This window comes from Branchiostoma lanceolatum, chromosome 3 (assembly GCF_035083965.1).
Source record: "Branchiostoma lanceolatum isolate klBraLanc5 chromosome 3, klBraLanc5.hap2, whole genome shotgun sequence".
NCBI lineage: Eukaryota > Metazoa > Chordata > Leptocardii > Amphioxiformes > Branchiostomatidae > Branchiostoma > Branchiostoma lanceolatum.
Window position 1 is genome coordinate 23,672,210 of NC_089724.1, and position 15,393 is coordinate 23,687,602.

General features: G+C 42.3%; 1 protein-coding gene across 2 annotated transcripts in view; it reads left to right on the forward strand.

Annotated features, from left to right (window-relative positions):
* The window catches only part of LOC136431128 (uncharacterized), a 69,351-nt gene extending 60,260 nt beyond the window's left edge, over positions 1-9,091 (forward strand). The window contains exons 17-22 of one of the 2 annotated variants that reach the window (XM_066422382.1): positions 213-491; positions 1,003-1,217; positions 2,273-2,313; positions 2,953-3,049; positions 3,587-3,766; positions 3,976-9,091. In XM_066422382.1, the coding sequence (XP_066278479.1) occupies positions 213-491; positions 1,003-1,217; positions 2,273-2,313; positions 2,953-3,049; positions 3,587-3,766; positions 3,976-4,765 (1,602 nt within the window). In that variant the 3' untranslated portion in view covers positions 4,766-9,091. The remainder of the gene's footprint in view (positions 1-212; positions 492-1,002; positions 1,218-2,272; positions 2,314-2,952; positions 3,050-3,586; positions 3,767-3,975) is intronic. The other variant, XM_066422383.1, reaches the window with a different exon arrangement.
* The last annotated feature ends 6,302 nt before the right edge of the window (positions 9,092-15,393 follow it).

Here is a 15,393-nt window from a genome sequence, read left to right on the forward strand (position 1 = left end):
AAGTGGGATATGAACGTCACGTTTGGGGCGGTGGTCTTCACAATACAACAGCGACACCTAGCTGTAATGTGAAGTAGATCCGGTTAGTAATGCTCTCAGGAAGGTGACAGATGGTCACCGAGACGTCGGCTTGTAGTATAGTTCTGGTTGCGAATAAAGAACGTTGTTACACAATCATTTACCAACCTCATGACATTATTCACGGGTCCTAGAAGGAGTACGAAGAGAACGAGCATCCCCTGTTGGGTATCAAATGCCAGGCCATCAACGCTCCAAATATGGGCAACAATGACGAGGCGTCCTTCGCTCCAGTCACCGTGTCCTCGCTGGTTCCCATCTTCACCCCTGCGAGTGAGGCCAACCCTCCTGTCGCGGGGGCACGGGCGAAGGACGAGAACATGGACAGCGGGACCAGCATGGATCTGAGAGATGTTCTGGACGTTCTGCCGACTGACCTGCTGTCATTTGCCCGACAGATTTCAACGGGAATGGTAACTACGTTTCACAAGAACCTGTTGTTATGAAACTCATAAACGAATCTACGTGTATGTTCTCAAACATGTCTTTGTTGCAACCCGTGCTTAGCTCAGTTGGGCAAAAATGCCCAATAAAGGTTTTATTTGAGTTATCTATTTTATTCATTTATTCATCCATTCATTATCATCTCTTCAGGGTACAAAGGTATTTTTTCGGTCTGTGTTCATTTTTCTTGGTGTCTGTCTGTAGTAGTGTATTTTTTGTCTTGATGACGTAGAGTGACAGGATATGAGGCGGAATATGGTGTACCCGGAGACTGGCAGGATAGGAAGGTTGGATTGGTCCAGGTAGAAATTTGGTCCTTAGGATGGCAAGACAGAATAGACAAAATCAGCGACAAATTCACAATAATGTGTAAAACTATAAATTAACATTAACTCTAAATATGTCACAAAGGTATGTGATCTTCGATGTCTTGTTAGTATTAACGTTAACGGTCTTAATAATCGCGTTTCTGCCCAACAGGAATACCTTGCTTCAAAGAAATTCGTGCACAGAGATCTGGCGGCGCGGAACGTCCTTGTGTGCGAGAACAAAGTGGTGAAGATCTCGGACTTCGGACTCACGCGAGACATCTACGAGAACAGCGAGTACCGGAAGTTAACAGGTGGTAAGCTTCCGGTGAGATGGATGTCACCTGAAGCTATCTTTGACCAAGTGTACACCACCCAGAGTGACGTGTAAGTAAAAGGGGGTTCGTGGTTCTAACTGCGCATGTGCAGTGAACTGAATTGTGGGGAAAGTGTCATAGCAAAGTGAATGTGTTAAGCATGGTTCAGACAATAACTATTTTGAGGCTTTGACATATTTCTCACAATACATTTCGCTGCGTATAGCGATGACCAAATAATGACGATAAAGCTATTGATATAGCCTATAAGTCCTAGTTTGCCACATAAGTCTTTCAGTATTTTCAATTGCAAATTCTAGGGGGAACCTGAACATGAGCGACTTTCTGAACCTCTATACCAGTACTGAATATTTAGTAAAACTCAGCAATGTCTGTTGAGACGTACATGTCTAATTCAACATGCCTACCTCTCGGCATGTATGTACAATGTCTGTTGAGACGTACATGTCTAATTCAACATGCCTATCTCTCGGCATGTATGTACAATGTCTGTTGAGACGTACATATCTAATTCAACATGCCTATCTCTCGGCATGTATATATGTACAATTGCTGTTGAGACGTACATGTCTAATTTAACATGCCTATCTCTCGGCATGTATGTACAATGTCTGTTGAGACGTACATGTCTAATTCAACATGCCTATCTCTCGACATGTATGTACAATGTCTGTTGAGACGTACATGTCTAATTCAACATGCCTATCTCTCGGCATGTATGTACAATGTCTGTTGAGACGTACATGTCTAATTCAACATGCCTATCTCTCTGTATGTATGTATGTACAATGTCTGTTGAGACGTACATGTCTAATTCAACATGCCTATCTCTCGGCATGTATGTACAATGTCTGTTGAGACGTACATATCTAATTCAACATGCCTATCTCTCGGCATGTATATATGTACAATTGCTGTTGAGACGTACATGTCTAATTTAACATGCCTATCTCTCGGCATGTATGTACAATGTCTGTTGAGACGTACATGTCTAATTCAACATGCCTATCTCTCTGTATGCATGAAATTTCCCCCCTTTCTTGTGCCAGAATCCTACATCACAGTACCAGTTTCACTGATCTATCGTGATCGTTTCCATCACAGGTGGTCCTTCGGAGTGGTCCTGTGGGAGATCGTCACCCTAGGTAAAACCGCTTTTGTGCATTTACCTTCACCAGGAACTTAAGTGTTCTCGGTTTTCTATGGTAATATAACAAACCAGCAATACCATGATAACAAAGTATCTTACCCCTTACAAGATTTGCAAACATAAGTCAAGTCTGTCAGTAACTGTCGTCATCAGAAGAACATAACTTGTGCTATAGATGTGCTATAGATGTGCTAGAATAATTGGCATACCTTCACTTGATTACTCGGTTCATGGACAGATGTTTACCGTTTCATATATAGCTATAGGACTACATATCATCTGTCTTAACTATTCTAAGTTTTGTCTCGTATGTAATGATGTTATAATTTTTATCTTATGCACCTATTTGTCACAGGTAGTTAGTAGTGTAATATTATCTTTCATTACTTTTTTAAGTTTTGTTTTGTATGTAATGGTGTTAGGGTTCTTATTTTATGCAACTATTTGTCACAGGTAGTTAGTTTTTTGTTAACAATATTGTATCGCTTCTGTAATGTTACTTTCAAGTATTGCTCCAACTTTAGTATGCTGTTGTGATTTTAACTTAATTTTGTTCTTCGTTGTAAAAATTGGTGGTGGTGAATAAAGTTGTGTGGAAAAAAAAACATATCATTCTTCTTACTCTGGTTTCTAGGCGGATCCCCTTATCCGGGACTCTCGGGCAAGGAGCTGTTCAGATACCTGAAGGCAGGCTACCGCATGGAGAAACCAGAGAACTGCAGACAGGAAATGTAAGTGCATTTAACACAATTCATGCATGTTTAATCTGTGTTATAGCCATTATTGTTTTGAATTTTTAAAGTCTTTTCGGCCATATTACTTATTCTATGCTTGCGTAGATGTAACACTGCCGGGATGGCCCAACTATATGTGTTTAATATGGCATCCGTAGGTCAATATTGAAAATGGTAAGATCCTAATTAACACCAGCCGTACAAGAATGACAGTCTCAGCCACATAAGGCACATACATGAAAGCTGATTCGTTTGTTGCAAATTTCTTTTCTCCGGATCCGGCTTTCGTTATAGCTGCGCATCGGTCTAGCTTCTCCTGATTTTAGTTGCCTGGATCCGGACAGTATGCAACTCGCAACCGGCAACTTGCACCAATGCAACTCTGACACCCTGTATCAAAGTTGACCTGCAATTGCCAACACAAAAATTGGACTTACCCAAATTGTCAATTGCAGTCCAACTTTGATTCAGAATGACTTCTACCAACACAGATGAACTTTCAAGCATCTCTGACATGTTCCGTCCCACCCACAGCTATGACATCATGCTGGATTGCTGGCAGGATAAGCCCCAGAGACGCCCGACCTTCACAGAGATCCGGGAGCGACTGGAGGCGATCCTCGGGGACGTTCACCCGTACCTGGATCTCAACGTAGACTACGACCAGGAGTACTACCAAGGGGAATCCACCTCCGATTATGACAGGTATCCCAGGTGATCTTTTCCCAACATCACTTTAAAACTCAGGAGCATCATCATTTGATAGATTTAAGCAGTGCTTAGAACAAAAATTAAAAGAAAAAGAAATCCCAAAGTTTTTCAGGGCCGTAATCTGAAAAACAACATTATTACTTTTAATTTCCTAGCCCTTAGTGAGATTTCTACTAATCTTTTCAAACAACTCGTGCTCTTTTGTTTTCTAGCTGCAGCGTTGACGAATCGCCAAGTAGGGTCAACTCTCCGAGATCGTCCTCCATCGAGGCCCACAGTAACAACGTGGAGTTCGTGCTGTGGGACTCGGGGACCGCCATAGCCGACCTCCCCAAGCCGCGACGCCTGACCACCCGCAGGAACACGCGCATCTCCACGGACACCAGCGGCGTGGAGATGTCTCCCACCAGAGCTCTCCTCCCCACCATCGGATCGAGAAGCGACGAGTGCGACAACGAGAAATGGCGGAGCGCGCTGGACATCCGAGACAGCAACTCACACGACATCCCCCCTCCATCCCCTCACCGGTACTACAGCCTGGCCAACATCAACGCCGCCGGCACACCAAAATCACCTTCATCGCCTACTAAAGTATTTGCCTTCACTGATGACGAAGTGTTTACCAAAAGAAAGCCCGGTGCCAAAAGGAAGACGAGAAGAAAGAAGCGTTCCAAGCAGCCGAGGCGGACATCGCAGTCAAGACCAACCGCTCCAGAAGATTCTACCGCGACACAGGTAGCAATTGAGACTGAAGTTCCGGATGTAGGGCCACCTAACATTCCAGAAATAAACATAACAGGCAGTCCAAACGTCCCCCTGCTGTCTCCCCCTGGGACGTCAGTGTCGCCTTGCTGCAGTTCGTGTGAGAACAAGAGCCCGGCCAAGCTACCCAGACCGACGGGCGTCTGCAACATCGTCACCGCCACCAGTTCCGAAGTCATCGGGAGCATCTACTCGTTCGACAACTCACGGAGCACTTCGGGGAGCGGGAATATATCATGAATCTTTTACTCTCCCGCGTGGGTCAGATTACACACTTGAGAGAATCGGATAGATGAATAACTGGCTAGCCATTAGAACCGGTGTGGATGCTTTTCATCCACCGAATGCCTCCTGGCAGCTCAAAAACCTGCTTAATCAACGGATGCGCAGAAAGGCGAAGCAGCCTTAAAGGTACACCAAATCGAAGACTACTATGCTACTTGATTGAATTTGAAAGACATACAGGGAATGTCCAGGCATAAAGCTAAGTATAAAGAGCTCACCCAGCTGTTTGCTAGAGATTCCCTTACAACAGATAGGGAGTGTGTGACGCAGGGCACTGTTGCTAAATGCGTATCTATGATCGTTGGCAGTTAGCAGGACAAACACTGATCCATAACAACAAAATGTATATAATTCAGTCAGTAACTTTCTTTTCGCTTTGAACCAATCTTGCTTAGTCTACGCTAGTTTTACCTCTGTAAAAACGGAGTGTTGTTTTCGACCAGTTTGTTTGTATGTCTCGGTGTGTGTCCAAGTTTTTTTCCACTGGTCCGGACCCATGTTTGTTCCCGGGCTTAGTTGTACCCAGAGACTGTCAGGATGCGAAGGTTGAGCTGGCCTGCGTCCAGATTTCTTCAGAAAGCTGGCAGGAAGTAAATGTTGTCATATGGTCAAAAGGAACCAGAGGATGGCGTGTGCCCGAGAGTGGAGCATGTTAAGTGTAAAATCGACATGGTTGTGATATATTTTATCACGAAATTTAAAAACACACACGAGAAAGTCTCTGACTCCTTCAGCCTAATGACCGAATTCAATGCCAAGTTAGATCATATCTTCACACGTCACAACTTTTATAGTTGTCAAACAAATCGCCAGAAACATTGAGGTTCCTACTTTTGGATCAACATGTAAATAAGCTCTTTTCTACGTGCTTTTATACCGAACTATATGTACATTTATTGCGAGCGACAAACTCATTTTAGTCAGGACGATACTAAGTCATATATGTGAGGTCAAGTTGGGATAAAACCTAACATGTTTCGTGAGTGAAAGATTCCCAGCGTCTGGCAATGAAGAAAGGAGGCCATGTGTATGTGTGTACAGTTGAGAGAGGGTGTACAGGATATTTCAAAACGTCTTTTTCAGGATTTTTAACAGCGGGTATGTCTTAATCTTGTTTCGAAGTGGTAGATTTCGGGGGACTATGTAGATTCAGATTTAGAATCACTGTCTCAAGGATTCTGGACTGTATTCAAATGGAAGATTTGTAAATGCAAGAACTTTCTATAGCCTGAGGCATCAAACTTGGCCAAACCAGGCCAGGAGAATGATGTTGATTGATCTCAGGCACAAATCACGGCGATTGACTGCTGGGACTCAGGAAAATTGTTGAAGGATGTTGAATCTTCCTGCTAAGAAGCCAAATATAATTTCTAGTGTTTGTATTCGTGATCGTCTGCTAGAACGGGAATTAATCTGGTAATTTTTTCGCTAAATTTTTGAACTCCTAATTTTCAAAAACTAAAAAAAAAAATGTAAACATAAGCCTTTCAACACATCTGCGTCTTTCCGCTGCCTACCAAAATGGCGGTCACAAAAATACTCCCAAATGTGAGCAACACTGTTCTGGAGACATTGCTATCATTACCGTCTTGAAACGGAAGGTATTGTTTTCGGTGTACCAGTCTGCTTGTCAACAGTTCTAGAAACATTGCCATGAGACATTGTATTGTTTTTGGTCTCTTAATTTGCTTGTCTGTCTGTCTGTGTTTCCTCATTAGTTTCAAGAGTGACAGGAAGGGAGGGTCAGAGTTGCCAGAATGAGTAAGTTATCAACAATGTTATGAAAACTGACTGACAGACATTCCAGGTCATTCCATGTCAATGAAAGAGCCGGGGAGGTAACGTTAGTGTTTTTGGTCTGACCGTTTGGCAGTTCGTCTGTATGTATTTTCGCGGCTATATATTTTCCAAATTTGTTGCCACATCCACCATAGAGTGTCAGGAAGTGAGCAATGGAAATGCGTAATGCAAATCAGAACCTTTCTGCGTAATCAATGAACAGTAATTGAACATACGAGAAACTCTAAATACTTCACGGACGTATGAGATCTTCGAAATTATTGTATTGATTTCATTGGCGATTCAGTTACTTATCAATGCCTCATGCTTTGAAGATATAGATAATGTTTTCGTATGGAATGGAAGCACATTTGATAGATTAAACGTTTGAAACACTATAGCTATATATAATGACTTTTGTACGTCAAGATCCGAGAACATGAAACGCGTACGTACGTTGGACTAGACGTTGGGAAGTGCTACTTATAATTTTCATGATAGAATACTTAATTGATATTTCTGATATACAAGTATGTAATCTATATATTCAAATATTCAAATACAAGTGTGAGTTTGTTCATGTTGACTTACATAAAAACCATTGGTACTATCCTTCAAGTTGGTACATATCAGTTTGGTACGTTTGGTATATATGTATCTGGCGTCGTAGGCATTGTTATGATGTCAGTCTATAAGCGTATACTAGTCAGAAATGGAAAATATATGTATGTGTATATATATAATAGCTATGCTGCTGCATATGTAACTTGAAAGCTGTAGATTGGTGGGTCAGTCGAGTGGTCAACTTCTTCGTATCAATCTGAAAAATGTTGATATACGTTTGTACAATAATCTGGACCACAATGTTTTTCAGTCAATGGAAATAGTTTTTGGCGACGCATCAGGTGCGAATCTAATGGCACAGTATTGTGTACAGCATACAAGAATTCTAGGAATTCTTGTACAGGCATTTTCTTAGTATGTCCAGGCATGCGTAGTTTTTGTTTTGAAGGGAAAGCCAGGGTTTAAAAAAGAGCCAACTCACGATCATTCCACTATCTCATGGGGGTGCCAAAACCAAGATAGAGAAATGTCATTATTCCAAACAACAATCTTTTTGTATTTTTCACCAGCTTTGATACATGACACATCCACATCCACACATAAGGCCACCGTTGCCATGACAATGTCTTTTTACAACACCACTCTTGTTTTCTCAACGTCCTTTTGATAGTTTATACTGTATGTGTATAGATGAACTGATATGCCTACTTAGTACCCACCAATCTACAGTTTCGATGCTACTGGAACACTTCATTTCAACATTGCCTTTATCATCCTAAAATACCGAATGTTTAATATACTACAACGAGTGCAATACATGTACAGACCCAAAAACCAAATGGAAAAGTTCCTACCACATTTTATACCAAATTGACAATCTATTTTGTCAGATTTCCAACTGAGTGTAATGAATGTAGATGAATGATATTGAAAACAAACATAGACGAGGCCATGTAAACGACACTGGTGGGTGTATGTGCTCATCGGGGAATAGTTTTGTAGCGTCACATGATAGATAAGGGTATCACTACTAGGTCGTTGCTAACGTTGGTCTAATGCTAGTAGACGGACTGTTGCAATACTGATGTGCAATAAGAAATAAAGTCAAAGAAAAGTTGTAAGAAATTTTCGTAAAAGCGGGTGACTCCTGACTGAACATGTAGGAAGAAACATGTTATTAAACAACAGAATTAACTTTTGAGAAAGATTATATAGACCTTGCTTCTCTTTATATTTGAACGTTAAGGGTTATTTCACTCATGATATTCGGGTTATGTAGATGTCCCCAGCATCCAACTTCTTTCGGGCTCACACATTATTTTTATTATCTCGCATTAAAATCTCCTTATTTAAATTTTTCACAAGTCTTTCGTGATATCATCTTGATCTATTATACAAAAAATTAACGGTCTCTTGTTCCCCGAATGTATGGGTGAAATTACCCTAGTAGGAATTTGTGTGTGCCATGAACATGTATGCTTGACGAAGACGGCATTTTAGAACGTTTTCCAACTAAAAACAGCATCATTAACATAAAGATACAGTTTTCTTTCACCAGACCTTCTTGTCAGGAAGGCTTGACTACCATAATCAGTTATCATAACCACTCTATAAGCAAATTTGGCTATAACCATCGTTTATAGTTTCAGCGTTTATGCGATATTTCATTCATAGTAGTTTGCTTGTATACCTTACCTGGGTGCAGATAATGTGACGTTATATGATTCTGATCTCTAATGATTATCATTATGATTTGATGAAATATTATATGATTAATTCAAGATGCTGCTAAACCTGTTTGGAGATTTCAGTAATATTTGAGAATATACATATAATATTCACAATCTCTGCACCCTATGCGTTCAACCTATTTCCAATAGTCGGTGTACAATGTAATGATATTGTGTTTCGTACAATCAAATAAATCTCTACCAGTGATTCAGTATTCTGAGTACTTTATTCTTTAAGAATGCTAACAGTAAAACAAAAACGATATTGCTACTGACTCAACAAATAAGAAATGGCATTGATTTGTTTAAATGCTAACAGTGGAACAATAGTATTATTGTCTCAAAAATTAAGTAATGCAATTGATTCTTTAAAATGCCAACAGTAAAAAACAGTAGTACCACTGCCAGTGATCCTTCTCAAAATGCTAAAAGTAATACAAAAACGATTGTATTATTGTATCAACAATAGAGCAATGTCTGTTATCTTTATAAAAGTTCTAACAGTAAAACAAGAACAAAAGTATTGTCTGGAAAATTGAGACACTGAAATGCCAGCAGAAAATTAATACTATTGTTGTCACAACATAACAATGGAGCCATACCTGTGATCTTTTTAAAAATGCTAACAGTAAAACGAAAACAATAGTATTATTGTCTCACGAATAACTGAGCAATGTCACTAATTTAAAAACGTTTACAGTAAAACAAAAACAACACTATTACTGTCTTAACGATTGAGCAATACCAGTGATTAAAAAAAATGCTAACAGTAAAAGCTACTTCTGCAAACATCTAAGTAACATAATTTAAAAAGATCAAAACATTATAAATTCATTCAAAACAGCACAAAATGACAAATTCATTCAAAACAGCACAGTGGCATGATGTATTGCTACATCTACTACATCATACATTACTTTGTATTTTTTTCGTCAGGATCAATTAAAACCAACAACAGGACACCATTTTATGTCTACTTATTTCACTAAGCGGTGTAGTCGGTCTTGTAAGTTAGGTTTCCGTAGATTATAATACAATAAACGTATACATGATCCAAGAAAAGCACAAAGTTAAAGCTTATTGCTATGGCGAAACGTTCAACTTTAAAATATAAGTATCCAGTATATTAGAATTCCTATTTAACTTTCATTAGAAATGTCATACATTCCATTTGTCAAATATATCGAAGAAATACCGAAGCCAGAGACATACAGAAGAGTAGAAGAAACTCGCCAATTTCTGTACAAGGCACCTGATAGACTGTTCTTAGTTCAGTTTTATCCTCCCCACATGTAATTAGTTGAGTTAAAAAGACGTGTTTTGCATTCATAATCACATGTTGCAATTTCCAAACTCATTTTGAATCTTTTTGAACAAAGACTATCACCAAATAAGTCTTAATTCCCCAAACTATTGGCCAATGTCAAATTTTTGTTTGTTTGTTTGTTTGTGTGATGGGTATTTTTCTCTTCCTCTCTCCCTCTCTCTCTGTGTATGTATGTATGTATGTATGTATGTATGTATGTATGTATGTATGTATGTATATATGTATATGTATGTATGTATATATGTTTGTATGTGTGTGTGTATGTGTGCGTATAAGCATGTATGTGTGTGCGCATGTGAGTGTGTTGTGTGTGAGTGACTGAGTATGTGTATTGTGTGTATGTGTATGAGTGTGTATGCGTCTGTGTGTATGCATGTATGTCTGTGTACGTGAGTGTGTGAGCGTGTGTTTGTGTGTGTGTGTGTGTCTGTTCGTGTGCCTGTGTGCGTGAGTATGAAGACAGAAAGAGAAAGAGTGAAAAGGTGGGCAGGAGTAAAACACTGAACTCAATTTCACTTTTTATCATGGGTTTTCTCAGGGATAACTACTTTCCGTAAGCGACTCTTCTGTTCTAAAAGCTGTTCTCTTGAAGGGGGAAATCTGAATTTCATTGTTTTTTTAACAACATTAGATGTGCCCTCATGGGGTGTATCGCCAAACGTGTGTTTGGCTTCTAATGCCTGGGTTGTGGATGTGTGTGTTGATTGGTCTAGAGACGTTGTATGTGGTGATAGCTTAGTGCGCATGTCCACTTCTGTGGCATGCGCAGTAGCCTGAAGTTCTTCGGCGGCTGTCCCAACGGCACGAGGGAAGTTTGCTACCGATCGTGAGCTAACACCCTTGTTTGTTGTACTTTTCTCAACCGGAAGTGACGATTGCTTGTTGTTGTTGAGCTTTCTTCCTGGTTGGTCCGATGTTTTCACATCCTTGCCAAATGCTGCGCCATCACGTAACACTTTTGAGCAAGCCTGTTTGGGACATGTAGAGAAACTTCGTTTTTCTACCGTTGACTGCCTCTCAATGGTTGACGTCCTCAAATTTACGTCAAACGTTCTGTACTTCTCGACGACCTCTGTGGTCTCGTGGTGGATGGATATGGACACGTCTTCTCCGCCGTGACTGGACGTGTAGTCCTCTTCACTAGAAACCGTCAGGTGCTCCTCTACGTCTCCGTTTGGAAGGCTGACTTTATCGGTAACTGTTGTCTTCGTGTACACATTCCTCTTGTATACTTTAGCTGGAAGGGGAGACTCCGCCATCTTGCTGGCAAGTCCATCCTCTTTCCCGTCAGGATAGCCTCTTGAACGCCGCCTTCTGGGCGTGTCATATGGTCCCTCCGAGTTTGAAGCACCGGATTTGTTAGGGTCGTCACAAGCCCGGCTGCGAGACTGGGCAGGTAACGTGGAGAAGGACCATTCCTTGCACAACTTGGTTCCATCTTCGAACGAGATGCAGTTCAAGCTTGTGTCGCTTGAGCTCGTGTCGCTGTTGCTCCGTACGAGTGGGTCAAACATGTCCAGCCGACTCGTTGATAGTTTCCCATGACGTTGAGGGTGCAGCATTGGGCTTGGGAGGCTGCTACTCCGACACAGCTCGTCCTCGTGATCCTCAAACCTGCTGGATAACTCCTTGACCTGTTGCAGTGTTGAGAAAGCTTGATCTTGCACCATAGAAGCTGTTTCATGTACGTGACGGCACCGCCTGTCCATCGTCAAAGCTCTTTCCCAGTGATTATGATGATGATCACGGTTCTCTTCATCACCAACCCAGACGACACCTCCGTTCATTCTCCCGTGTTTGTCCTCGGTTTGGTGACTTCCCGTAGCACAGCCCTGCGGTACGGCGGTGCTGTTATGTGCGGTCGCACCGTTTGCAGTGGACGCAGTATCTGTAACACATTCATGGGCGGTGAATCCAGGCTGGCTTTCCGATCCACAGGCGTCCGTCTGTGTTCCAGTACTCGTGAAGTCCCCTCTTCTCGGAGATCCGGGTTTGACGTATGCTGTTCCTTCGGACACTTCCCTTGACGTTAGTCTTTCAACTGCGCGGTGCTCCTCTGTTTCACTTTGGTCGTTTGAGCTCGCTGCGTTTCCGTTGGTGTGAATGCGCTCCTGTTCTGTTTCCTCCTCTGATTGGTCGGTTCCAGCCACTGGTGACGTGTTGTCTACCTTGGTGTGATTGACGTTGATCTTCATCTTGTTGCTAATCGGGTGGTAGGACATCCATTCCTCGGGGGAGGTCGCTGCGACGTTGTTTGTTTCAACAGCGGCGTCTTTGGCGATTGGCTGGGTCACTGCAAGTGAAGACCCGTCCTCGTTGTCGGTATGACCTTGGCTGTCTTCATTCTTCTCGTGGTCACCAGATTTGGTGTCTGGTTCTCTGGGAGAGGATTTGCCGTTGTCCCTCAGTTCGTCAGGAGAATCTGTTTGGTCGACGCCATCTTTTTCCTCTTCGGACGCCACGGACTCCTCCATCTCGATGATAGCTTCCTCCATGATGGTGATAGCCTGGATGATGGCGGCGACCGTGTCTCGCTCCCGTGTCCTGCGCAGGTAGAGGGCCAGGAGGATCACCGCGCACGACAGCGGGACGACCCCGATGATGATGCCGCCAACGATGGTTTCTTTGGCGGTGAACATCCGCAACGGCACGGTACCTAACTCAGGGGTATCTGTGGATACGTCAGTGACGACCGTTGGTGCGTCTGTGGACCATGCGGATGTGTTCACTATGGATGGAGTAGACCGGTCAGGGACCGCCTGTTTTGTATCACGTGTTACTGAAGGTGTGTATGTCATGTATGTTGGTACCTTGTTGTTTGTGTGGTGTCTAGGCCAGTGTGTGGCTGTTGGGTGCACCGACGAGGTCGTGTTGTATTGCATGTGTGTTCCATCGGTGTACAATAGCTCTTGTGTAGCAGAAGGGGTGATAGACACGTGACTATCATTGCGTGTACCCAGTGTGGTGACCTGGTCACTTTTGCTGGTATACGTAACTTTGTTTGAGACCGTAAACAAGACATCCAGGTGTTCAGTTGTTGGAAGGTCGTCTGTTGTGCCTGTAGGTCTCTGGGTCCAAGTTGTGCCCAGCTCAGCTGCAAAAAGAGAAGCAGAAACATTAAAAAAAGGTAAAAAAACAACAACAAATAAACAAATAGAAATTATGGGTCCAACAAGTGCTTGGTTTTAAGTCCAGTATTACTTTTTTCAGAGTTCAGGGTCGAAAACAAATAAAGGTAGCATGCCCACCTTAAATCTATAATTATAATTGTAATAGGTTTATTGCAAATTCGTGCCTGTAGGCTAATTGCAAGTTGACAACAATTAATGACGATGAACAAACATAAAGCGAAACATATAATGCAACATTATCCCAGACTATGGCAACCCAAGGACATTACACTAAGCTTATACCAGCGTACATAATAAGATTATATGCGGGTGAGCATGGATATGCAGGACAGGACTGTTCAGCCACCCGAGGGCCTGCTCAACTCCTTCCCACTACAGGTAATCCTCGACAGCGGGCAAGGAGCCATCACTATCATACCAGGGCACAAGTGTTTGTCCAAAGAGAAAATGGTACCTGTTGAGACAAGCACGTTGTCTGCAAGGCTGTACGAGATCAGGAACCCTCTGCGTTGCGCGTGACCGTCTGACCGGAACGTCAGGTCGAAATGTCGTCCAACGAGGCCCCCTGACGGAGCTTTGTTGCCATTGCAGTAGGTGCTGTTTTCCGCCTTGTTCCGGATGATGGTCAGAGAGTCGTACGTGCACTCTTTGTCCGACTCGATGTCAAAGGACTCGAAGGTGAGAAGTACGGGTCTGAAACAGAATGTCATCAAGTAATGTACTAAACCTAGTCCCTGTGGCTCAACTGGTAGCATACCAGTCTCACAGTTGAGTAAAAGGACATCTCACAGTTGAGCTCCTGCATCCAATTAGTTGGTAACTTGGAGACCCCGGTTCAAGTCCCGGGATGAGGACATCTCGGTTGGGGCTGCATCATCTCCCGGAAGGGATGTAAAATGGCGGTCCCACGTTCGAGAAGGTGCTTCGAGCCCGTAAAACCTAAAGGGGAAGGGCTAGCGACCCCTCCCTGTAAAATATACCCTGCTACTGAAATAGCAAGGAAACTTGCTGTCCTGTGTGCCACTAGGTACCACAAGGGCCTGAACGAACAAAGGCATGCACATAATACTCATTCGCTGTCTTTCGTCAGTGACTGGAAAGAATCTGAAGTCCACCAGGTATGTAACCAAAACTATGAAATAATATGTAAATTAGGTGAAGACAATTCTAAGACGGTTCAATTGAAGACGGTCTTAAGAATACAAGAAAATGTCTGACAGATTACAAAAGTTATCCAGTTGCTTGACAGTTTGAGTAAAATTTCTATTAAGTATCTCATCTGGATGTCCAACCTTCATCGATGTAACAAGTGGGAATGCATCTGTGTAACGGATGTACCGAGTAATCGTTTCAATAATGTTGCTTGGAACAATTTCGACAATTCTAATTCCGCACATGGAATGAAAATACCGTAAATTCATTTATTTTCGCAGTGACTTGATTTCTCGGTTAAACCTGTTCTGTAGTACGATAGTGATACAAAACATATATTCGCAGTGACATGTTTTCACAACATTTAGTGGCACATGGGGCAAAAAGTTTCCTTGCTGTTTCAGTAGCTGGGTATATTTTTCACAGAGTCAGGGAGGGGTTGCTAGCACTACCACTGTAACGTGCTCAATGTACCTCCTCGAGCACGGAACCCCCATTTTACGTCCACGAAAGACGGGTGCAGCCCCAACCGAGATGTCCTGACCCAGGATTGAACTGGGTCTCCCAGTTAGCAACTACTTGGAACCAGGAATCATTTGTGGCGCTGCTGATGGTTGAGTTATAGGGACATCCCTGTTTTGTGTGATATGTACTGTAGTGAAAATACTCAGAAAGGGCAGCTAAACTTAATCATTCTAAACCTTCAACCACCGGCAATCATCAACGCAAAAAACGAAACACAATAAATTAGCAAGTAACATATGCAACGACAAAAAATGGCTTAAATTCATACTTCTCGGGATGCACTTTTACGCTGAACTATGACTGTATTATGTCATTGTTTACAGAAAACGGAAGTAGGTCTCAGGTGGTGAATATTCATGTCACCCAATGATTGTC